Source organism: Achroia grisella, unplaced genomic scaffold (genome assembly GCF_030625045.1).
Source record: "Achroia grisella isolate CSIRO2021 unplaced genomic scaffold, CSIRO_AGI_Agris_v1 utg1241, whole genome shotgun sequence".
NCBI classification, from domain to species: Eukaryota; Metazoa; Arthropoda; class Insecta; order Lepidoptera; family Pyralidae; genus Achroia; species Achroia grisella.
In genome coordinates, this window is record NW_026712604.1 from 1,142,181 (window position 1) to 1,166,959 (window position 24,779).

The 24,779-nt window shown below is 41.6% G+C and overlaps 2 protein-coding genes across 2 annotated transcripts; one reads left to right on the plus strand and one right to left on the minus strand.

The window, feature by feature from the left end:
- Positions 1–2,892, minus strand: LOC131854644 (sugar transporter SWEET1). Its single transcript, XM_059205774.1, has 4 exons — positions 2,679–2,892; positions 2,007–2,286; positions 1,375–1,494; positions 1–434 (listed from the first exon to the last, which is right to left on the minus strand). The coding sequence occupies exons 1-4, from the start codon at positions 2,846–2,848 to the stop codon at positions 318–320; spliced, it is 687 nt and encodes a 228-aa protein (XP_059061757.1). The 5' UTR covers positions 2,849–2,892; the 3' UTR covers positions 1–317.
- A 4,148-nt stretch (positions 2,893–7,040) lies between these two features.
- LOC131854661 (uncharacterized) lies at positions 7,041–24,779 on the plus strand. The gene is given in 31 exon segments (XM_059205793.1): positions 7,041–7,216; positions 8,307–8,785; positions 10,443–10,684; positions 11,318–11,901; positions 13,042–13,158; positions 14,346–14,626; positions 15,279–15,459; positions 16,201–16,402; positions 16,962–17,178; positions 17,978–18,189; positions 18,673–18,883; positions 18,921–19,086; positions 19,175–19,329; positions 19,385–19,513; positions 19,551–19,716; positions 19,805–19,959; positions 20,015–20,143; positions 20,181–20,346; positions 20,435–20,589; positions 20,645–20,773; positions 20,811–20,976; positions 21,065–21,219; positions 21,275–21,403; positions 21,441–21,606; positions 21,695–21,849; positions 21,905–22,004; positions 22,860–23,000; positions 23,128–23,229; positions 23,467–23,668; positions 23,763–23,895; positions 24,470–24,779. Coding segments are annotated over 31 exon segments (5,802 nt in total). The 3' UTR covers positions 24,571–24,779.

Here is a 24,779-nt window from a genome sequence, read left to right on the forward strand (position 1 = left end):
AATATCCAAGTATACTCTTTACAGAAACTTGTACATATCAGTACACATGTTTGTATTTCGAGAACCGAACTGTCTACCAATGGATGTACTATTTTAAACCACTATCCACGGTAGCGTGTAGTATATAAGCTAGTAGAGGTTGTGACTCGTTATATTACCGAACAGTATTAATTATTCAAGCGATTACAGTCAATGTGCAGTTCATCTTTACGAGTCAATGCAAGGAACACAATCAATTACATCTTTGATCTATTAATTTACAACTACTCCTAAGTATAGGCATCTGCTGCGTGCTTTGTTTTACTTAATACTAATTTCTAGTCAATTTTCTTCGCTTTACGTTTGGCATTCTCTTGGCCCTTTGGTTTTGAGGGGTATATCACAAACAGCGATAATTGAATTGAGCACAACACCAGTGCCACTACATTTTGTATCTGTAAAAAAAAATTAAGGTTACAAGTAAATTCAATAGAATTAATTCATATATATATATATAATATAACCATACCAATAAATTACGATAGTATAGCATTGAGAAATGGCCAAATAGTTGAATAAACTACCTGCGGAGATTTTCTGTAAAGACTACAGCATGAGGCCTTTCAAAAAGGGTGTCTTAAGGTTTAGTAACGTGTGCATAATAACAGTCCTGGTGTTTCAGCCGTCCTATTACTATCAGATGGGCCGTATGCTTGTTTGCCATCGTAATGGTATAACAATAAAAAGGCTCATTTTGAACAATCGCTGACTCGCATATGAACATCTGTATTATAGTTTACCAGCCTTCATTCGATAATTCAGTGCTTGCGTTTGCTACAATTGGATGCAATCATTAACTCATAGTATGCAAAAGATGTTATGATCTATAAATGTGATCAGATATACATACGCGGAAGTCTGTACTACAGTGATTAGATTATTGCTAATCAACCTTTATATACTTACACTACATATCGCTGGAGATGATAAAATTATCGAATTTTATCAATTGGAACTGCACAATATATTATATGATATATTCTAAGAAATATAAAATATGGGGAAATATTAACTGTTAATACGTTTTTTACAATAAAATAAAATATCAAGTACAACTGTAGTCACGTAATCGTACACAGTAATAAGTAGGTACAAAAAAATAAGCATGCCACTACTAAAACAATGATTTTTTTGTCACACTCTTTCGCTTTGACACACCTTCAAAAATGATCTTTCTAGCAATTCACTATTTTTTTAACGAATATTATTTATATAGGTAGTTTGATTTGAAATTTGATAGCCAATTAGGCATTATACTCCCTAATTAAGAGTTAATAATTAACTAGTATATGTGTTAGCGAAATCAATGCAGATCTGAGATTATAATGTACTTACAACTAGGAACTGATTCCTTAATATAATTCCATACAACAGCCACATGAACGTCACCACTGATCCAGACAATATCATCGGGAATGGCAAACCTTCCGTGCTCTTGTTCTTGATTATCTCATTCTGAAATTTGTTTGTTTGGCTTTAGGAATAAACATATAGGATATTTATTCTTTTATAAAAATAGAGACTACATTATTAAGAAAATTTCTGTAGAATAATTCTACAGTTTCAAAAAAATATTAACAATATAAGATAATATTAGTAACAAACATTACAAAAGAAATGAAATAGTTCACACTTCACGCCACTTTTATTTCATAATGTTTTACGAATGTTACGAGTATTATGCGACGTCATGGGTCTCAAGAATGGTAGCGCAAAGTTGTGCTACGGACGATATAATATATTCTTGCAGCAGATTTCTTCTCTAATTATAATAAATATGTATAGATAGAAGTAAAAGAAGGATATTTTAATTAAATTAGTTCTGCCTATTAAGCGTGACTATAAACATTGTCAGAAACACTTCAAAATATGAACATCATTCTGTAATATTTGCGCAAAATTTACTTTAAGTTAATCGTCTAGTTTTGAAACAATATTTAGGCCATTATCTGCTAATACCTACTTACCAGACCGAACAAAGGTGAAGCGATTAAAAGGAACATAAAAGCGGTGATGATGATTCCCAATCTGTGTTCAACTAATTTCGGGTCTTCCATTTCAGCGTAACCCAATAATGCCGCAGATATTGCTCCTGTTATTCCCATTTGAGCCCATGTTTTTACTTTTTCTTGTGTATATGTGAAATATACCAATACATATATAATATTGAGGGCTAAACCAAACAAATTCACTTGTATCATAGTATCATCACGTAGTATATAACCATACTTTAAATTGATTATACCCCTGCAAGAAAATATGTTTATTATATTAAGTAGCATTAAGAAAACAATATCATTATAACAGTAGATTTTGCGTATATTTTTTTATGTTTATTTATTATTATATGTTGAAATTATAATGCTGAACATCATGAATAATAGAGTTTGTACATTTTTTCAGAATACGTCAGTTTATATCTAGAATTTTATAGTGTTACGTAATATATTTTCCATATTTTCAATTTTATGAAATCTATATTTTCAAAAGAATCTAGTATACCATCCCTATTGTGTCAGCAATAGAAGTACTTTATTATTTGAAGATCTGAGTCACGTTACTAGTAATTTCTCTAAAAAATGAACATTTCTTCTTGGATTAAATTAAACGCACAAAAAGAATTTCTTTGCAAAACTTACATAACTAATCCACCCAGGAAAGGTGTACTGGGTATTCCGCTTGTATTGCCTTGTTTATAAATATCCCAGCACATGAACGTGCCGGAGAACATTTGCCCTATAGTTACTATAGCCGCTATATTCCCCACTAGTTCTTTATATGGTTGTAGTATATCCGCAAGTACCTCCATTGTGTATAGATGTCCTATCTACGCTATATAAAACAAAAATACATGAACATTATTAATTTGATTTAGAATAGAATTTAATGTAGTAAAAGTACCTCAAGGAAAGATATATTTATAATAGATAATAATGATGTTAATCAGATAAGCTGAAGAATTTAAAAGTAATGTAAAGAGTCGACGATTTGAGGAACAAGAGGAAATATAAAACTGATAAGATTTTATACTATACAGGATGGATGGCAAATCTTATAGAGGACGTACCCTCACAATATGGTCCGTCCTCAAAAGACCGATACAGATAGAGGTAATCAGAGACAGTGATTCCGCGGATCTGTTAAAACGCTCAGCAATGAGGAAAATGAGTTGAAGAGGATGTCAAAAATAACATTTATGTAAAAACCAAAAGGAACTGATAACTACACAAACATGCCTATGTTCTTTATCTTTGAATGCCAATGAGGCAACAAGGATGATAATAATACAAGGTATATACTGCACATGAATGATATTAACAATTTAATTGGAGTTCAAACTGTTTTTAATAAGTTCCAAGTATTTCTTGTAGATGACGACGGTATTCAGACCCCGCGAGCGCTATTCGTATATCCTGACGACCAATGTACGATGAGTATTTCTTGTTTGTTATCTTTATCATCAAAGATGAAACCATAACAAGAGAGGTCGACCTAACAGCTTGCACGTAACCTCACATAACTAACAAACCAAACTAAGGAGATCACAACAAGAAATACTAAGTGTGTTGTTTCATTTAAATGATACCACTGATTTAATAAAAATTTGATGTGATTTGCAATTGCAATTTCTCCGTAAGGATTGCACATCGAGTCATCTCAGCCCGGAAGACGTCCACTGCTGGACACAGGCCTCCCCCAAATATCGTATGGGTATCGAGTACTTATGTTAAATTAGTATAATTTCCTTTCCTATAATTATTTATTTACGGAATATAAAACACGTGTTGACGTATGTGGTCTATAATCAGAAAGATACGAGTAAAACAATCGTCGCTTTATTAAAGCAAATAGGTTTTAAATTGAACATGCGCGTCACGTTCTAAACACTAACGTCAGCCGCTGTTCTGGTCAATGAATAGTAATTTCGTAGTGTTACGAGTACAATTCCTGTCATATCTTCACGTACATCCTTTAAGGTGTACGCAGAGAGTTTAGCACCAAACTTCACTTATATGTCTAGCTTTAAACACTTCTATAAACCGTTTCGGCAAAATTAATATATGTGTACTAAGGATTTCGAACCAATAAATTACCTTGACCATTCAGGTGTCAAATTATACTATATGAAAATTTATGTGTCGTATTCTTAAAATCGAAAGTGTATAGGTATAATACATTAGACTGTCATCCTAAGTACGTCGTTTATTTTTCATATTAGATAAACAGACGACGCGATACACTGATATAACTCAAGAATAGCATGATGCAGCGAATAATATCTAATAGATAAACAGTCTGTAAGTGAAAATACGTGTTAATACAATTAACTAATCTTTGAAACTGTAAAGGCATTAAAAACTACATATTATCTAATTAACTGACATAACAACCATTTAATAATTGCGATAAAATAGAAACGATTCATACAGTTCTCCAACGTATAATGACAAGTATTTTTAAGTACGATAATATGGTAGATAATACATAGTGACTAATCGTGATTTATAATATCAGATATCGTAAAGTATTACGTAAGGAATATCTATTGTATTTAATGTTTCGCATGTTATTATAGTAGAGTAAATAATTACAGTATGAGTCCGTAAAGTAGGAAACTAAAAGGGACTGCCTTTGGGTTTCTTTTGGCAGAATAAAACTTAACGTGTTTGACCTTCTCATGCGTTTTTCGCACGGCTTTTGGAACATGGTTACGATACCAATGTCGGAACAATGGCTCAAAAATTATTTTCATCCAACTGTCGAATGAAGGGAAAATGCACTATATAAATAGACGATTTTGACTTTCAATTTGGGGCAATATGTACTTAAACACTACATTACCTGAACAGGCATGAAATGTTTATTGAAAAGTTGACAGATTATGTTTAACTGTATAGGTAACATAGCGTACAAAATAGTAGAAAATAAATAGTTAGTTAGTTATATTATTTACCATTAGGTAATATATTCTTATATTGTTACTAATATTTGCATCTTTTTTACATGTGGGATGTACGAAAACTGTCCACCAGCTGGACGAAGACAGATCAAGTGTGGGGGATTCTTACACACTCAAAACCACATAATAAACTTCGAGTCATGATTTGACGACAGTATTAATTTCACCCCAGGGTTAATATCCGTAGTAAACATATGAACAAGAAATTGTTGGCGTACTCGTCAATGGTTAATTATGTAAAGCGATCCTATATTGTAATTAAATACGTACGGAACAGTTTCTCGCCATTTCTCTTTTTACTTATTAGTACAAAAATATACAAGTAATTTAAATAATATTTAACCAGTTGATATATATCATGTATTTAGTAAAATAAAAAAATAGAAGTTTCTTCTTAGAAATCTGTTCGTTATACCGTAATATTTATCTAGTATTTAATAAAGTATTTTTTAAACTAGTTTCTATAGTAATCAAATCGCAATTATTTATCTTTATTATAAACACTGCCTTATTACAAAAAGATAAACCTGGTTTAGCACTAGTAATAAACCATTCACTAATGTATTCCTTATTACAAAATGAAGTTTATCTCTAAATCGTGATTCGTCTATGGTCTAAAGTTAGACCTGCGATGCCCCTAGTTTAACAGTGGTCTAAATGCAAAAATACAAACTCCATTTTAAAAATTCTATTGTAAGTTGTAGTTTTTGGAAAAATATTTTAACTAAATTAAAAATATATTAACTAAAAATATTTAACTGCAAATTTTACGGTAAAAATATATAAAAGACGTTATTTGTTATTTTTTCACTCATTTGAAAATAGTCACCATTCGAACGATCCAATAAAAATAGTTCCGTATAGACTCCTACTTGTAATTTATTTACTAATAGTACATTAATAAATATTATATATTAATGAAATAGTTATAATGAAGACTAGATAAATAGAAAATTTATTTTTAGTTTATACATTTTTCTTTGAACTAATATTATTTTTGATCTTTTCAGTTTTATGGTAAAATGGAACGTAATTGTACGTTGACAGACATGAGTGACTGATTTCTGTATGGAATACATAATGAACGATTTAACTGTAGTACTAAGTAGTCCTCAGATCTGGATTCGTAATAATGTTAGGTTTATTCCAAGTATTAACATTAGGAATGGTTTAAACCACGACCATTTAGACCACGTTTCGTCCGAGTTTTAACAGATTTTTTGTAATAAGACACAGCTCTAAATCTAATAGACTAATAGTGATGATGATGATGATGTTGATTATAGAGACTAATAGTATAATAATAGTAAAAAGTATGTAAAAAATATATTGTCAATTTATTTAAAGTTAAAAAAATTATCCACATCAATACCACGTAAGTAATCGTCACCCTACTCGAGTACACTTTGATGTCATGTCACGGGCGAAAACTTGCAGTAAATAAATATTAGCAATACGCACTTATTATATTAATACTCACAAATAATAGTATTCAACGTATTGTAGTAAAAATTAATACGGTTCGCAACTTTTTAAAATTTATTAATTTAACTTCCGTAACAATGTCTAAGCACTGCGAAAAATAAATAAAATTCCTTAGAAATTTGTACTTGGTTTATTTAATTGGCTGTCAATGTCACTCAATATCACAGATTACTTATACAGAATGTTTCTGTCACGAAATTTGACAGTTTGGCTGACAGCATTGACATGTACACCTATTTTCAGGTTGGCAACATTGCTCCGAAAAAGAGATGGAATCCAGAGCCTTTAACATATTAATAAAAAAGGAAAAAAATTGACATTCTCGAGATTGTGGATTCCCTAGTTTTCTTATGATTTTTCTCGACTCTATTCTGATTCTGAGTTCTTGGACCAATTATATTCAAGTTCTATTTTAAGACCAATTACTGTTAAAGGTTTTTGAGTATTTTGTATTAATTACTCATTGTTTTGTTGGCAAGTCCAAGACTCCGTAATGATAGTTCTATGAATAGTGCGGTTATTCGCTAGCTAGGAGGTTTATAGACAGTTTACTAATATGCAATGGAATTACAAGGGTTGGAAAGGCCGATGGCTATGGGTAATGCTAGCAGTGATGCTCTGCCCGGTGCTCATTGCCCAGAAAATAGGTGACCCATACAAAATTTTAGGTATACACAGCAAAGCCTCCCTGCCTGAGATACGGAAAGCTTACAAGCAGCTAGCTAAAGAATGGTGAGTTGAAAGTTTGATAATAATCTTGTGTTTTGTATTTTTTTAATTGCCACCACTTTGCATAATTTAATTATATCCAATCAACTTTTTATTTATCATATTGATCTGCTGTGGTGGAAAAGAATTGCATTGGGTTGTTCATTGCAGGGCTACTATAATTTCTGCATTATTAAAGTATATAATTAACATTTTTAAGAATGTTTATGGATGTAATGTATCTATATAAATATGTTATCTACAAATCAACATTAATTTACCTACCCTAGACAACAAAAAACAGTTTTAATGTCATAAAAAACAATAATGTTACTATTATGAGTATTCTTTTACTATAGGGTATAGTGTCTTACTACTATGATGTTACAAGCTTTGATTATAATAAGAGATTTTTACTTCATAGCAGCAATAATTAGTTAAAAAATCATTCAATATTTTTTCTTGCTTGTAGGTCCTTATTTAGGTACTGAGGCAATCCATTAATCCTACCAGGTACCAATATGGTACTTACCAAATGATTCTACACTTTTTGTACTAAATTATATACTAAGTGCAATGACAGATGCTCATTAAGATCAACAGTATTATAAATAACAAACTTTTAGAACACACTCATTGATGATAAATCTCAAAATAAAGACATATTATCTATATATCCTTGTTAATGTGAATGTTAAATACAAAAGGGTGATATTTTTATGTTGTTTGTGACATAAATAGACAGTGTTACCATTGATACCATTATAAGTCTATGTCACAGGTTATGGAAGTATTACAACATGTACAAATATATAAACTTGTGAAGCATAACAATTGTTTGCTGCAATTATTTCAAATTTCTATCTGTTTATATTACAAGTAAATTTTAGGTATTTCGGTGGGTAGACACGGATAAAGAAAGTCCTATATTGTTGTGCTCTAGTTTTTAATTGTTTATAAATATACATATAATCTTATGTATTAAATTTTATCTGATCTGCATTTGGTTGACTATTTTTACACACTCTCTCACTAAATTTTCACCACTTACTGCAATGGATACCACTGCTGAGCAACTTTTGAAAAATATGGAGGATCTGTCGTCAATGTTTAGCAGCCGAATGGAGGAGTTCGAAAAGGGCATGCAGCAACCAGCTCCCGTATCTTCAGGTACCACAGTAAAAGGCCTATCTGCCGACTATGCTTCATTCAAGGCATTAGTCTGGAAGTGTTTCGGCTTAATCAAGTCACAGGTGGAGATTCTACAACTTGCACAGGACCGTTTTGATACCCACACACGCAGAAAGGTATTACTTTTCCATGGGGTTCAAGAGACTTCTGGAGAGGAAACTTCTAAAAAACTTTTGGAGATATTACGCGTCAAAATGAAGTTGAACAGTATTGAGCCGGAAGCCATAGAATCCTGTCACCGATTGGGGGCTAAAAAGGAATCTGCTCGACCTATTCTTGTGAGGTTCACCACAATGCAATGTCGATCGACCATATGGAATGCCAAAACCATATTAAAGGGCTCAAAAATATCCATATCTGAGTTCCTTACAAAATCTAGGCAATGTGTTTTTGTTGCGGCACGTAATCACTTCGGCTTGAAGAAATGTTGGTCTGCTGACGGTTATATTGTCATTCTTCTTCCTACTAAAGACCGCAAGAAGATAACTTCCATGGCAGAATTGAAAGTTGTTATCTCACAGCATCCTAAAAATATCTGAATATCCGGCATATTTATTGGTGCGATATATTTTATGTGATACTCTTTGATTTGGTTGGTTTATTGTCAAGTTTTATAATTAGTCTTATTTGGGGTACACAAAGATCTTGCTTTCTTTAGATTACAGACTTAATATATAAATAAGGTATATTATAATAGTATAATTTAGGGTATATAATTTATTAAATTTTAAGTGTTACTAAACGTCACGACATAAACAATAAACGTAATCTGTGCGTTGTTGTCAAATTTCAATCAGTTTGTGTCAATGTGTCAATATTGCGTTCGGTTCCGTCATTGTCAAGTCTCAACCAATTTTGTTTTTTTTTTTTTTTTTATGGCTCGTGTTACTTAACTTTGACATTATAATGAAGTAGTCTTTATTTTTGTATTTTCTTTTTTAGGTACCTTTAGTTTTTATTTTTTTTTTTTAATTTATTATACGATTTACTATTGTTATTGTGAATATATTGCTAGTGTTTAATTTGTAAGTAAGTGTTCCATAATGAATCTCGTCAAGTCAACCTAAGCAGTTAATGCATTCAGCTATATATTTTTTTTTGTTAGTGTTTTTTTTTTAATTGGTTATATTATTGGTATTTTATTAATTTTAATATTTATTTACATATTATTTGTTTATTATTTGTATTTATTTTACGTGTCTTTATATTATTATGTCCATACATGATGATTACTTTTCTTGCTCATCCTCAGACGATTTCGACACTGCCTCGAGCCATAATTCTTCTTTATCTGATTGTGCTCCTCTTGATGACAAACTACGAACAACCTTTGCTTATCGTTCCAAACATCTTTCCCTAGTGCATATTAATGCTCAGAGTTTATTAGCTCATCATACTGATCTTCTCACGTCTTTCAGCGCCGGCATAGTCGACTGTATTCTTGTCTCTGAAACTTGGCTTAAACCATCCCTTCCTTCCACCTGTTGCTCTATTCCTGGGTATAAACTTTATCGAAATGACCGTACCACTTATAGGGGTGGCGGTGTAGCGATTTATCTACGTAGCCAAATTTCGGCGGAATCGGTGAGTGCATCACACTCTCAGCTCACTGCCTCCATTGAATATTTATTTCTTTCTATAACATTACATCATAAAAAACTCTTACTGGGTGTTTTGTATAGTCCTAATGACAAAATTGACTATTTTTGTGCATTAGAGAATACTCTGGAAGACTTAATTCCACGTTTTGATCATGTCATTCTAATGGGTGACTTAAATACATGTATCTTAAAAAATGACTATAGGACTGATAACCTCATGGGTCTGGCTTCTGGCCTTAATCTCCAGGTATTGCCTATGCTTAAACCCACACATTACTTCCATAACTGTAGACCTTCCCTTATTGACTTAATTCTTGTTTCACAACCCGACAAAGTTATATCTCATGGTCAAATGTGTTCTCCCTTTTCTCAACACGATTTAATTTATCTATCATTTAACATGCGCCCTCCGAAGAATAAGGGTAAGGTTTTATTACTTCGCGATTTTCGGCATATAGATCTAGATCGTTTGAGAGAGGATATGAGGAATATTGACTGGTCTCCCTTACTGCTAGCTGATAATATCGATTGCATGGTTGAAACATTTAACAAAGAGATCATTAAAATTTTTGACATCCATGCACCAGTGCGTCCAGTCCGCGTTAAACACGCTCCTGCTCCTTGGCTTACTCCTATTATTCGGAGAACCATGGCCAAACGTGACAGAGCTAAAAGTCAGTACAAGCACGAGAGATCACAGGTTAACTTTGAATTGTATAAAAAGCTACGCAACGTCTGCAACAGAATGTGTAGGGATGCTAAACGCCGATATATCCATAATACTATACAAAACCTTAGACAGCCTCAAATTTGGAAGTTTCTCCAGTCGCTAGGAGTGGGCAAGGCCTCCGACTCTTCGCTGAGTGGTCTCGATCTCAATGCGCTAAACATACATTTTTCCTCTACTCCTGTTACTCTTAGCAATTCCACTAAAGCCAATTCCCTTTCCATTCTTTCTAACCTTCTCCCACAGAATTGTCCTTCCTTTACTTTCAGTACGGTATCAGAAGATGCTGTTAGAAAGTGTATCCTTTCCCTATCCACTAAAGCTATCGGTAGCGACGACATTAGCCTTAAGATGATTCTTACTGTGTTGGAAGATATTTTGCGTGTACTCACTCACATTGTTAATTTTTCTCTGCAGCAAAATGTCTTTCCATCACAGTGGAGGAGGGCTTATGTTATACCTCTCCCTAAAACGTCAAACCCTACTTGTTTCTCCCAATTTCGACCCATTTCCATACTTCCCTTGCTCTCCAAAGTTCTCGAATCCGTTGTTCATAGTCAACTTTACATGTTTCTCTCTTCTAATAACCTGTTATGTCCCTTCCAGTCTGGCTTTCGTCCCTCCCATAGCACTACTGGGGCACTTCTTAATATTACTGAGGATATAAGGCAGGCTATGGAGGACACCAAGTTGACTGCTATAATTCTGCTAGATTTCAGCAGCGCATTCAATTCTGTAGATTTTGACATCCTTCTTGGTGCTCTCCGTGCTATTAACATTTCTGCTTCTGTTATAGAATGGTTCTCTTCTTTTCTTTTCGGTCGCCAGCAGTGTGTAAAAACTAGCGAGGGTTCCTCAGACTGGATTACTTTAACTGCTGGTGTACCTCAAGGCGGTGTTCTCTCTCCATTACTATTTTCAGTGTTTATTAACAATATATCTCGTATCATTACTTCTCCATTCCATCTGTATGCAGATGACTTGCAATTATACCGTCACTTTACATTGTCGGAGGTGGCACAAACAGTTGCAGATTTGAACTGTGATCTCTCGGCAATACAAGCATGGGCTAGGTCTTTCGGTCTTGTTGTAAATCCTGCCAAATCCCAAGTTATGATTGTTGGTAGCAGTAGACTGAGGAGCCGGTTGGATTGGTCTACTATACCCGCACTTGTATATGAGGGTGTTCAGTTAGTGTATACTGACAAAGTTAAAAACTTAGGGCTTATCTTAGATGGCACAATGTCTTGGACACCTCATGTTAATGAAATCAGTAAACGGATGCATTATTCATATCACTCTCTCAAACGACTTCAATATTTTCTTCCTTTCAGTACCAAAATTATGCTCGCACAATCCATTTTACTTCCCATTCTTGATTATGCTGACGTTTGTTTCTTAGACGTGACTGAGGAGCTCCTCAATAAACTCGAGCGCTTACAAAATTTAGCCATCAGATTTATTTTCAGTTTACGTAAATACGATCACGTCTCTGAATTTCGCGCTCGTTTAAAGTGGCTCCCAATCCGCCTTCGACATAATATGCACATCCTGACCATGCTCTATAACATCCTTAATAATCCCAATGCTCCTGCTTACCTTAAATCCCGCTTTCAATTGTTGCCCCCTCCTACTAGACCGAGACGTCTTTGCCAAAACCACTCCAAAATGTTAAAACTTCCACTTGGCAAGTCACAATTCTTAGGAAATTCCTTTTCATTTCGCGCTGCTCGGTTATGGAACAAACTACCAGTACAGATACAGGAAAGTCCATCAATCGGTTGTTTTAAGAAAAGGTTGAAATCGTACTATTTATCGACCTTAGTATGATTAGTTTCATCATGTATTTTATTATTTGTATTTTGTGTAATATATGTAGATATCTATAGTAATTGTATATGTATGTATATATATATTTATATATATATATATATATATAACTTTTATTAATGTTTATTTTATTTATTATTGTATATTTTATTATAATTATAATATAATTCGAACTTTATTTAATATGTTGAATTTTAAATATTTTATTTTTTCATCTTTTGGAGATTTTAACATAATAGTTTTAATTGCACAGGTGTTACCTACTCAATACTAGCTATGCCACATTGTTGGGTTGACTGGTAGAGATCTCTCTTAGAGATAAGTCCACCTTTGCTCACTTTGTATATATTTAAGTTTAGAACTGTATTTAAAAAGTAATTTAAAAGGATGATTCATATTTAAATATGTGAATCAAAATATCCAACATTCTTCTCAATATTAGTCAGTATTCTAAATAAATGTTTTAATAAACCTGCAATCACTGTATTTGTTGGCTGTAGTTCTCAAATATTTGTTTCACGTTTCAGCAATGACCCATTTGAAGAATTCTTCGGCACACATTTTCGAACTCAAGACCAAGACATCACATTATTTCATAAGCTGTCTGTTACCGCTCGGTAAGTACTGAATAGGTTTTTTTTGGGACTACTCTAATACTGTTAGCCATAGCTGGCCTTTAAAGCACTACACGACAATAGGGAGCGAGTGCAGATTACATTCCAAACGCGCGGAAGGACTTATGGAACGGCTGAAGGTTAACTTTCAACTGACAGATAAGACCCTAGACTGATGGCACTGCTAGGGGCTCGTATCTCGGTACAAGTCGTCGTAATTTCGATCCGGTTTGAATTAGATTGGGTGAAGGGTGAAGGGACCTCTCAAAGTAAGTTGATGTAATTGAATTCAGATTAAAAATTTATAGCTAACTAGTGGTAACTGCAACTTTGTGTAAATTACTAAATCGCCATATTAATTGTGATCAAAAATATAAATTTTGTTGCTACAAGTAGTAATAATAATAAACCAGAAAAATTCACACAGCATCATATAGTCCCAAGCTGAGCAGAGCTTGTGTTATGGATACTAGACAACTGACATAAATACTAAAGTATTTTTTTTGTAACAATAATACTTATGAATACAAATGTTTTTGTCCAATTTCATTAACCTTCCTCTTGAATCACTCTATTTATTACTGGAAACTGCATTAAACTCCGTTGCGTAATTTAAAAGATATAAGCTATCAGACAGTGGCGGCGACTATATTTTATACTATGTAAAGTGTACCATCACAGCTACTTCGAGAATAAAATAATGGATCTTCTCCATGCGTGCACGTGCGGGGCACGGTGGGGTAGTATTAAATGATGACATGTTTGAGAGGTAGAAAGGTCATAATCGTGTGTCATAGTCGCAGCCACTTCGAGAACAACATAATGGAGCACGCTCGCCAGCACTGGTGTTGTTCTATACGGAGTGTCTAGAGTGCACGTGCACGCGGTGGGGGTAGTGATGAATTAAGACATGTTTGAGAGCCCTGCACCATTTTGGGGGTAATGGTAAAAAAATATTATGTGTTTGAGAGATAGAAAGTTCCTAATCGGGTGATTCGTCGCAGCCATTTCGAGAACAACATAATGGATTTTCTCCAGGCCGTGCGCACGCCGGTGCCGGTGTTGTTCTACACAAATCGGTACATAGAGTGCGTGAGCAGGGCACGGTGGGGGTAGAGACAAACTAAGACATATTTGAGAACCCTTGGGGGTAAGTAATAAAAAATGATGACGTGCTTGTAACGTCGCAGCCACTTCGAGAACAACATAATGGAGAAGAGCGTGCGCACGCCGGCGCTGGTGCTGTTCTACACGGACTGGTGCCTGGAGTGCGTGCGCGGCGCGGCGGCGTGGCGGCGGCTGGTGGCGGCGCTGCGTCCGCTGGGGGCGACGCTGGCCACCGTGCACGCCGCGCACGAGGCGGGGCTGGCGCGCCGCCTGCGGCTGCCGGCCGTGCCGTGCCTCGCGCTCGTGCTCGACCGACACGTCTACCTCTACAGGGACGCGCTCACCTCGCTGCCCAAGATACTAGGTCAGATCTATATGTATTTTAATACTTACTAATGTTGTAAAAGCGAAGTAACTATTATATATGTGTATTTTTTAATTAATTATTTACATATTTTTGTTAATTGCGTATGAATCTATACATCTATACATGTAAATCAAATTGGAGTGTCTGTTTGTAATATTGAAATAACCATTTTTTACAATTTTTGTCTGACTGTTTGTTCCGGCTAATCTCTGAAATATTTGGACCGATTTTGACGGGACTTGAAATTCCACGCGGACAAAGTCGCGGGTACAGCTAGTATTGAAAACCAAACAAGATATTTTTACTAAACTCAAAAACCGGTCACAAGTTTATGCAAGCAACGAATATAATAAATAAATAATAACGTAATTGCTACGTTTTTTTTTATACCACGTAGGTGGCACACAAGCATACGGCCCATCTGATGGTAAACGGTTACCATCAGATGGGCCTGAAACATCAGGGGTGTGCGCCCGTGCGCGTTGCCGACTCTTAAGAAACCTTAATATACCCTAGGAAAATCCCATGCTATACCATCCCACCCATCCCCATGTCTCGTGAGAAAACCTCGGCAGGTAGTTAATTCCACAATCTAAGTGTAATTATAGTATAATAGTAATGTTATAATAATTAATATTCATTGTTACAGAATTCGTGCGATGGAAGTTCCCATACAAACTGGTACAGAATATAAACAATGGTAATGTGGAGTCATTTGTCACTGATTTTGAGGACAACAAGGTGAAGGCGCTGATATTCGAGGATCGGCAGACTATACGACTGCGGTACCTTATCACGGCATTCCACTATAGAGATAGAGTTGCTTTTGGGTAAGAAAATTCTGATGATTTATAGTCCCAAACTAAATAATATATTATAGTCACCAGACAAGTCAGGTATGGCCTATACATTAGAATAGAAAATCATTTATTCAAATAAACTTACATTGAAGCACTTTTGAATAGTCATTACATTTTTTTTTAATCTACCGCTCGTTCGGAAAGCTGTCTCATCACAAGAAGAACGAGCAAGAAACTTGCGTGTAGCCCTTTTACGTGTGTGAATACAAACCACCAATTACATTCTTTTATTTCATTACATTTTTTTATAAAGCTATACTAATATTATAAAGAGGAAATTTTGATTGTTTATGTTTGCATTCTATAGGCTTCCATAATTGGACTGATTTGAAAAATATAGTCATATATTTTTGTATGTCAAAATTTAGCTGACCCGCGTTACTTCGTCTGCTCTGCTCCTGTTAGTAGTAGTGCGAATATAGCTTATATCTATTCTCGATAAATGTGCTATCCAAGACGAAAACTATTTTCAGAAACGGAGTAATAGTACTGGAGATTACCTAGAATATTTAAGCTCATAAATTTTACCTCTTTTTTTCTACAATGGTGACAATCAAGCATAAGGTCCATCTGGTGGTAAATGGTTACCATAGCCTTTTGGCTGGTGGTCTGTTAGACCACTTTATAATATTAGTATACATAAAATTTCCTTGCTTTAAGTTCCATAGATAAGTTAAATTATTAATTCAGATAAAAATTCCTTGTTTTCAGTTTCGTTGATATGACAGCACGTGATACACAGAACGTCACCGCGCGGTATAAGGTGCAGCGGCAGGTGGACACAATGGTACTGCTGAAGGAAGACAGTGAGGAACCTGCAGCCACAGTCAGCACCACAGAAATTCCCACACAGACTCTGCATCAGCTGATCGAGGCAAACCAGATGTTGACGTTGCCTAGACTCTCCTCGCAGGTTTGTTAAAGATGTTTTACATATGTATAGTACTATTTACTTAATATTAATGATACATACTCCCCTCCCTGAATTAAAATCTGAAATATTCATTGATAAATATTTCTTATAACATAGAAAGTTGTCAAAATTATTTTTTGAAACATACATAACATATAGTGTTTAATAAATATATAAGGAATTAGTTATTGATAGAACTAAAATGTGAACACTCCATTCCCTCCTTGTCGCGCTCGTGCTCGTGTGGGTGGGACAACGGTGTCACATGGTGTCTATAGTATATAGTATAGTAGGTCTATAGTAGTAAAGCGGAGTGCTAATCTAGCAGCACACCACTTTACTTCCGATGGTCGCGGGTTCGATTCCTCGCACGGTGCAAACGTTTGTATTCATGAGTATGATTGTTTGAAAAATCTAAGTATTCTATTCTAGTTAAGACCCGGTTAATAATATAAATAATGTATACTAAATAAGTATAAAAAATACCTATGGTCCCTAAGCACAACATCTTTCGTTATATAGATACTGTTTATTGGCAAGGCTGTATTATTGTACACAGAGCATGCTGGACGCGGTGTGCCCTGTTGAATGGCGGGCGCCTCGGCGTCGTCTGTGCTGCGTGCTGGTGTGTACCACTGGTGCCGGTGCGGACGGTGCCGGTGCCTCCCGTGCTGAGCTACGGCGGCTGGCTCGAGCTGCGCCCGAGCGGCTGCACTACGCCTACGTGTACGCTCATAAGCAGCCCGGCTTCGTGCGCGCGCTCGCTAATGGATCCGGTTTGTATAAATTAAAGGATTTATTGTAACGCATAACAATAACAGTAACATTTGTAGGTCATAAACAACTGCATTAGTTTAAAATTTTCTGTATTGTATCTACTTGCGCCCAGCCTCAGACAAAATCATATAGATTTAGAGAAAAATGAATAAGTAATCTTTATAAAAAATAAAATCTACGGTGATAATTACAGTATATGATTATGAATACACTCACTATGAGTACTCACTTGTGTGTGTTTGTGTGCGTCTACATATTTCACACGACAGATTAAAAAAATATTACATTAGCGTAAATGGGCTTACCGTCAACCATTTGTTACGGTTTTGTAAACTATATACTAAATTGGTGACGCCACAGAATGTTCGAGATGTGTGAAAAAGAAAAAAGTAATACTGTTGTTCTATAACATACGATATCAATCCCCCGTTTATGGGGATCGAAATTACGACGGCTTGAGCCGAGGTTCGAGCTTCTATCGGTGCTTCAGACAAAAGTCGTATCCGTCAGGCAGGAGTTGATCTTCAGTCGCTCCTTCTGCGGAGTGCCGTCTGCACTCGCCCCCTATCATCCGGTGAAGCCGTAAAGGGTGAGCCACTCTTAACATTTAGGGGTATAAAAATTAATTGTAAACCTATTCTCAGACCTACTGAATATACATAGTGACACGAGAATTTTATATATCAGATTAGGCTACTTCCAATCGCAAATAGATATCATTTTATAGCTGTACAAGCCAACAAAAAGCAAAGGATATGTGGTTAATTAAAAGTAGTGAATAAATAATTTAATTTGCAGGCAGCGACGTGTCCGAGATGGAACATCGCATCGTGATAATCTGGCGGCGCGAGGCGACCCGCATACAGTACGAGTGGCTGAACGAGACCTGGCCGACCGGCGGCCGCCTCGACTACCAGCAGCGGCTCAACCACACCAAGGAGGCCCTCGACCGGCTCGTCCGGCGGCTGCTCAGGTCCACAGAGGTGCTCGCCTACGAGACTTACGTGCAGGTCAGTTTATTTTATACTTTATGACATATAAAATGCAACAGCGACCATTTTTAGGAATTTGATTTTTTCGAAATTTATGTGTACAGAATTTGCGAATAGAACATCGTTATTTTATGATTTATTTTGCTTGTCCTATAAAATATTCATGTTGAAATTTAGATCTTTGTTTGATTGTATGTAGTAAAAAAAAAGCGATCATTTTAGAAATGTAGAATTTGATTTTTCATTAGGACCAAACTGAATACATTGATAAAATTGTGTATCAATGTCTACTGCAAATAGAGTCGGGCAGGCAGCTCGGCTGATGTTTAAGCTAGGAAGTGTAGTACCGCGACAGAAACTGATGGATAAGAGCATGCTCTAAACACATGTATCAATGCGTCCATACGTGCAAAATAGCATATATCAATGTCGTTTGATTGCAAATAGTGTCAGGAGTAGCTCGACTGATGTATAATCTTGGAAAGTGTGGTAACCATACAGGAGCTGGTGGACGAGAGCGTGCGCGGGCCGGTGTGGGCGGCGCTGGGCCGCGCGGCCGAGTGGGCCGAGCGCGCGCTCGCAGCCCTCCGCGGACACCACGCGCTCTCCGCCATCTCCGCCGCCTCCGTGCTCGCCACCGTCGCGCTCGTGCTCGCCGCCGGCTACCTCATGGCGTACCTCATGTGAGTACTCCGCGGACACCACGCGCTCTCCGCCATCTCCGCCGCCTCCGTGCTCGCCACCGTCGCGCTCGTGCTCGCCGCCGGCTACCTCATGGCGTACCTCATGTGAGTACTCCGCGGACACCACGCGCTCTCCGCCATCTCCGCCGCCTCCGTGCTCGCCACCGTCGCGCTCGTGCTCGCCGCCGGCTACCTCATGGCGTACCTCATGTGAGTACTCCGCGGACACCACGCGCTCTCCGCCATCTCCGCCGCCTCCGTGCTCGCCACCGTCGCGCTCGTGCTCGCCGCCGGCTACCTCATGGCGTACCTCATGTGAGTACTCCGCGGACACCACGCGCTCTCCGCCATCTCCGCCGCCTCCGTGCTCGCCACCGTCGCGCTCGTGCTCGCCGCCGGCTACCTCATGGCGTACCTCATGTGAGTACTCCGCGGACACCACGCGCTCTCCGCCATCTCCGCCGCCTCCGTGCTCGCCACCGTCGCGCTCGTGCTCGCCGCCGGCTACCTCATGGCGTACCTCATGTGAGTACTCCGCGGACACCACGCGCTCTCCGCCATCTCCGCCGCCTCCGTGCTCGCCACCGTCGCGCTCGTGCTCGCCGCCGGCTACCTCATGGCGTACCTCATGTGAGTACTCCGCGGACACCACGCGCTCTCCGCCATCTCCGCCGCCTCCGTGCTCGCCACCGTCGCGCTCGTGCTCGCCGCCGGCTACCTCATGGCGTACCTCATGTGAGTACTCCGCGGACACCACGCGCTCTCCGCCATCTCCGCCGCCTCCGTGCTCGCCACCGTCGCGCTCGTGCTCGCCGCCGGCTACCTCATGGCGTACCTCATGTGAGTACTCCGCGGACACCACGCGCTCTCCGCCATCTCCGCCGCCTCCGTGCTCGCCACCGTCGCGCTCGTGCTCGCCGCCGGCTACCTCATGGCGTACCTCATGTGAGTACTCCGCGGACACCACGCGCTCTCCGCCATCTCCGCCGCCTCCGTGCTCGCCACCGTCGCGCTCGTGCTCGCCGCCGGCTACCTCATGGCGTACCTCATGTGAGTACTCCGCGGACACCACGCGCTCTCCGCCATCTCCGCCGCCTCCGTGCTCGCCACCGTCGCGCTCGTGCTCGCCGCCGGCTACCTCATGGCGTACCTCATGTGAGTACTCCGCGGACACCACGCGCTCTCCGCCATCTCCGCCGCCTCCGTGCTCGCCACCGTCGCGCTCGTGCTCGCCGCCGGCTACCTCATGGCGTACCTCATGTGAGTACTCCGCGGACACCACGCGCTCTCCGCCATCTCCGCCGCCTCCGTGCTCGCCACCGTCGCGCTCGTGCTCGCCGCCGGCTACCTCATGGCGTACCTCATGTGAGTACTCCGCGGACACCACGCGCTCTCCGCCATCTCCGCCGCCTCCGTGCTCGCCACCGTCGCGCTCGTGCTCGCCGCCGGCTACCTCATGGCGTACCTCATGTGAGTACTCCGCGGACACCACGCGCTCTCCGCCATCTCCGCCGCCTCCGTGCTCGCCACCGTCGCGCTCGTGCTCGCCGCCGGCTACCTCATGGCGTACCTCATGTGAGTACTCCGCGGACACCACGCGCTCTCCGCCATCTCCGCCGCCTCCGTGCTCGCCACCGTCGCGCTCGTGCTCGCCGCCGGCTACCTCATGGCGTACCTCATGTGAGTACTCCGCGGACACCACGCGCTCTCCGCCATCTCCGCCGCCTCCGTGCTCGCCACCGTCGCGCTCGTGCTCGCCGCCGGCTACCTCATGGCGTACCTCATGTGAGTACTCCGCGGACACCACGCGCTCTCCGCCATCTCCGCCGCCTCCGTGCTCGCCACCGTCGCGCTCGTGCTCGCCGCCGGCTACCTCATGGCGTACCTCATGTGAGTACTCCGCGGACACCACGCGCTCTCCGCCATCTCCGCCGCCTCCGTGCTCGCCACCGTCGCGCTCGTGCTCGCCGCCGGCTACCTCATGGCGTACCTCATGTGAGTACTCCGCGGACACCACGCGCTCTCCGCCATCTCCGCCGCCTCCGTGCTCGCCACCGTCGCGCTCGTGCTCGCCGCCGGCTACCTCATGGCGTACCTCATGTGAGTACTCCGCGGACACCACGCGCTCTCCGCCATCTCCGCCGCCTCCGTGCTCGCCACCGTCGCGCTCGTGCTCGCCGCCGGCTACCTCATGGCGTACCTCATGTGAGTACTCCGCGGACACCACGCGCTCTCCGCCATCTCCGCCGCCTCCGTGCTCGCCACCGTCGCGCTCGTGCTCGCCGCCGGCTACCTCATGGCGTACCTCATGTGAGTACTCCGCGGACACCACGCGCTCTCCGCCATCTCCGCCGCCTCCGTGCTCGCCACCGTCGCGCTCGTGCTCGCCGCCGGCTACCTCATGGCGTACCTCATGTGAGTACTCCGCGGACACCACGCGCTCTCCGCCATCTCCGCCGCCTCCGTGCTCGCCACCGTCGCGCTCGTGCTCGCCGCCGGCTACCTCATGGCGTACCTCATGTGAGTACTCCGCGGACACCACGCGCTCTCCGCCATCTCCGCCGCCTCCGTGCTCGCCACCGTCGCGCTCGTGCTCGCCGCCGGCTACCTCATGGCGTACCTCATGTGAGTACTCCGCGGACACCACGCGCTCTCCGCCATCTCCGCCGCCTCCGTGCTCGCCACCGTCGCGCTCGTGCTCGCCGCCGGCTACCTCATGGCGTACCTCATGTGAGTACTCCGCGGACACCACGCGCTCTCCGCCATCTCCGCCGCCTCCGTGCTCGCCACCGTCGCGCTCGTGCTCGCCGCCGGCTACCTCATGGCGTACCTCATGTGAGTACTCCGCGGACACCACGCGCTCTCCGCCATCTCCGCCGCCTCCGTGCTCGCCACCGTCGCGCTCGTGCTCGCCGCCGGCTACCTCATGGCGTACCTCATGTGAGTACTCCGCGGACACCACGCGCTCTCCGCCATCTCCGCCGCCTCCGTGCTCGCCACCGTCGCGCTCGTGCTCGCCGCCGGCTACCTCATGGCGTACCTCATGTGAGTACTCCGCGGACACCACGCGCTCTCCGCCATCTCCGCCGCCTCCGTGCTCGCCACCGTCGCGCTCGTGCTCGCCGCCGGCTACCTCATGGCGTACCTCATGTGAGTACTCCGCGGACACCACGCGCTCTCCGCCATCTCCGCCGCCTCCGTGCTCGCCACCGTCGCGCTCGTGCTCGCCGCCGGCTACCTCATGGCGTACCTCATGTGAGTACTCCGCGGACACCACGCGCTCTCCGCCATCTCCGCCGCCTCCGTGCTCGCCACCGTCGCGCTCGTGCTCGCCGCCGGCTACCTCATGGCGTACCTCATGTGAGTACTCCGCGGACACCACGCGCTCTCCGCCATCTCCGCCGCCTCCGTGCTCGCCACCGTCGCGCTCGTGCTCGCCGCCGGCTACCTCATGGCGTACCTCATGTGAGTACTCCGCGGACACCACGCGCTCTCCGCCATCTCCGCCGCCTCCGTGCTCGCCACCGTCGCGCTCGTGCTCGCCGCCGGCTACCTCATGGCGTACCTCATGTGAGTACTCCGCGGACACCACGCGCTCTCCGCCATCTCCGCCACCGTCGCGCTCGTGCTCACCGCCGGCTACCTCATGTGAGTGCGGTGCGAACCTCACATCTCTTACGCTTAGTACATAATATGAACGTCTATAAATCATCCCTTTTAACATCATGTCCTATATAGGTAGGATTTTTTCAGCGGAAGGGTTTTTTTAAAGCCGATTCTATTCCTGCACAATAAGAACATTTATATTTGCGAGTGTGGTCTTCAATAAATTTTATTGGTGTATTTATAAGTGCAGTATAGTAAATGTTGAGTTGTTAATAAAGAAAATCCATAAATTCAAAAACTTATCAGCATTAAGAAAACATGACAATACAACTTTAAGAAAACATGGATACATTGAGAAAATATATTTTTTCTGAATATCTAATATTTTTTAATCAACAGACGAGTAGAAGAAGAGTCTGTGCAACGTCAAAAAGATGAAAGGAAGAAGCAAAACGGAAACGCGAAGAAAAATAACAACGAGCCGCAGTCAGAGCTGCGGCTGCACGAATTGCGCGCTGAGAAATATAACGGACTTGTTAGGTATGTATATGTTGTAGCGATATATCTTAATAAAAATCAAAGTAATTTCTATTCAGATAAACATAATATGTTTTCAGAACTTTTACATAGAAAAAATTACATGATGTATTTGTTTAATTCACCATAGGTTACTGAAGCCCGGTTGCCGTACGATCGTACTCCTCGTGGATATGCAGAGTCGAGTGCAGCTGCTCTCGAAATTCCATAAAATTGTGTGGCCTTATCGCAAGTGAGTTCTTTTATATTAATACATAAATGGTCCTGTACATATATTATCTGTAGACCCTGCTATGATAGTATATATTTAAATATCATTAAAACTGTTAATAAGCGATTCCGACCAAAGACAAAATTTTATATAAATTACTTTTAATTCAAAGTAAATGACGACATTACAGTTCAAAATAATTGTAAAAGCAGCTATGTATGGATTGTAAAGGTTGTTGTTGTATGAGTTGTTGTGTAGGAACAAGACACTGGTGTTCGCGTACCTGGTGGCGGAGCGCAACGTGGGCTGGTTCCAGCGCGTGCTGCAGCTGTCGCTGGGTGGCGGCGAGCTGCGGGTCAACGCGCGCAACGCCGTCGGCACAGTACTAGCGCTCAACCCGCACCGCAAGTACTTCTGTATCTACCACGCCAAGCACCCGGAGTGTGCTAAACCGCACAAGGTATCAATATTCATTCACATTACATATATATGTATGCAATGTTACTAATATAATATCTGGTACAATATCGATTATAAAATAAATATGTTATTAGCGCATGTCGCGCATGCGGCGGTCGCTGGGCGGCGCGGCGGCCGACCCGGAGGCGGGCGCCTTCATCGGGTTCACCACCGACCCCGACTCCTCCTCCGGGGACGACGCGCCCGACCCGCCCGTGCTGCTACAAGGTACGGACCCACCCTCCGACGACAGTGCCGACACCGACCCCGACTCCTCCTCCGGGGACGACGCGCCCGACCCGCCCGTGCTGCTACAAGGTACGGACCCACCCTCCGACGACAGTGCCGACACCGACCCCGACTCCTCCTCCGGGGACGACGCGCCCGACCCGCCCGTGCTGCTACAAGGTACGGACCCACCCTCCGACGACAGTGCCGACACCGACCCCGACTCCTCCTCCGGGGACGACGCGCCCGACCCGCCCGTGCTGCTACAAGGTACGGACCCACCCTCCGACGACAGTGCCGACACCGACCCCGACTCCTCCTCCGGGGACGACGCGCCCGACCCGCCCGTGCTGCTACAAGGTACGGACCCACCCTCCGACGACAGTGCCGACACCGACCCCGACTCCTCCTCCGGGGACGACGCGCCCGACCCGCCTGTACTAATAAGCTATGTGCCCGTAATATTAGTTAAAAAATACACATACTTTCATTATCTTTTATCCCTTTCTCCAGGGGTTAATTTTGTTTAGACCTTACACTTTGCTTTTTTTAATATAAGTAACTCGATTTCCAGAGAATCTGTTGGACGGATTGGAGAACTGGCTGGACAGACTGTTCGAAGGCAGTACGCATAGATACTACATCAACTACTGGCCAGACATGACCACCAAGTGAATCCGACAATTAGCATTTTGGTTCTTCCGCGACCGTCAAGGTGAGAACATTTAGGTTTCCTTTCGAGTTTGCGTTTAATTGATTCCGAGTACGAATATGAACAAATGAAGGATTGTTTACAATTGTACACATTGTATAAACGAGATATGTTCAATGATAATATTGTTTACGAGATCCTGATATTACGATGCTGGTACAAACGACTATTA

What these genes read in the sequence shown, in the direction of transcription:
- LOC131854644 (XM_059205774.1), bottom strand. Translation starts at nt 2,848, where the DNA reads ATGGAGGTACTTGCGGATATACTACAACCATATAAAGAACTAGTGGGG. An exon ending in TTCCTGGGTGGATTAGTTAT is followed by an intron (nt 2,287 to 2,678) that starts GTAAGTTTTGCA and finishes ATTTTCTTGCAG; the next exon opens with GGGTATAATCAATTTAAAGT. An exon ending in TAAGGAATCAGTTCCTAGTT is followed by an intron (nt 435 to 1,374) that starts GTAAGTACATTA and finishes TTTTTTTTACAG; the next exon opens with ATACAAAATGTAGTGGCACT.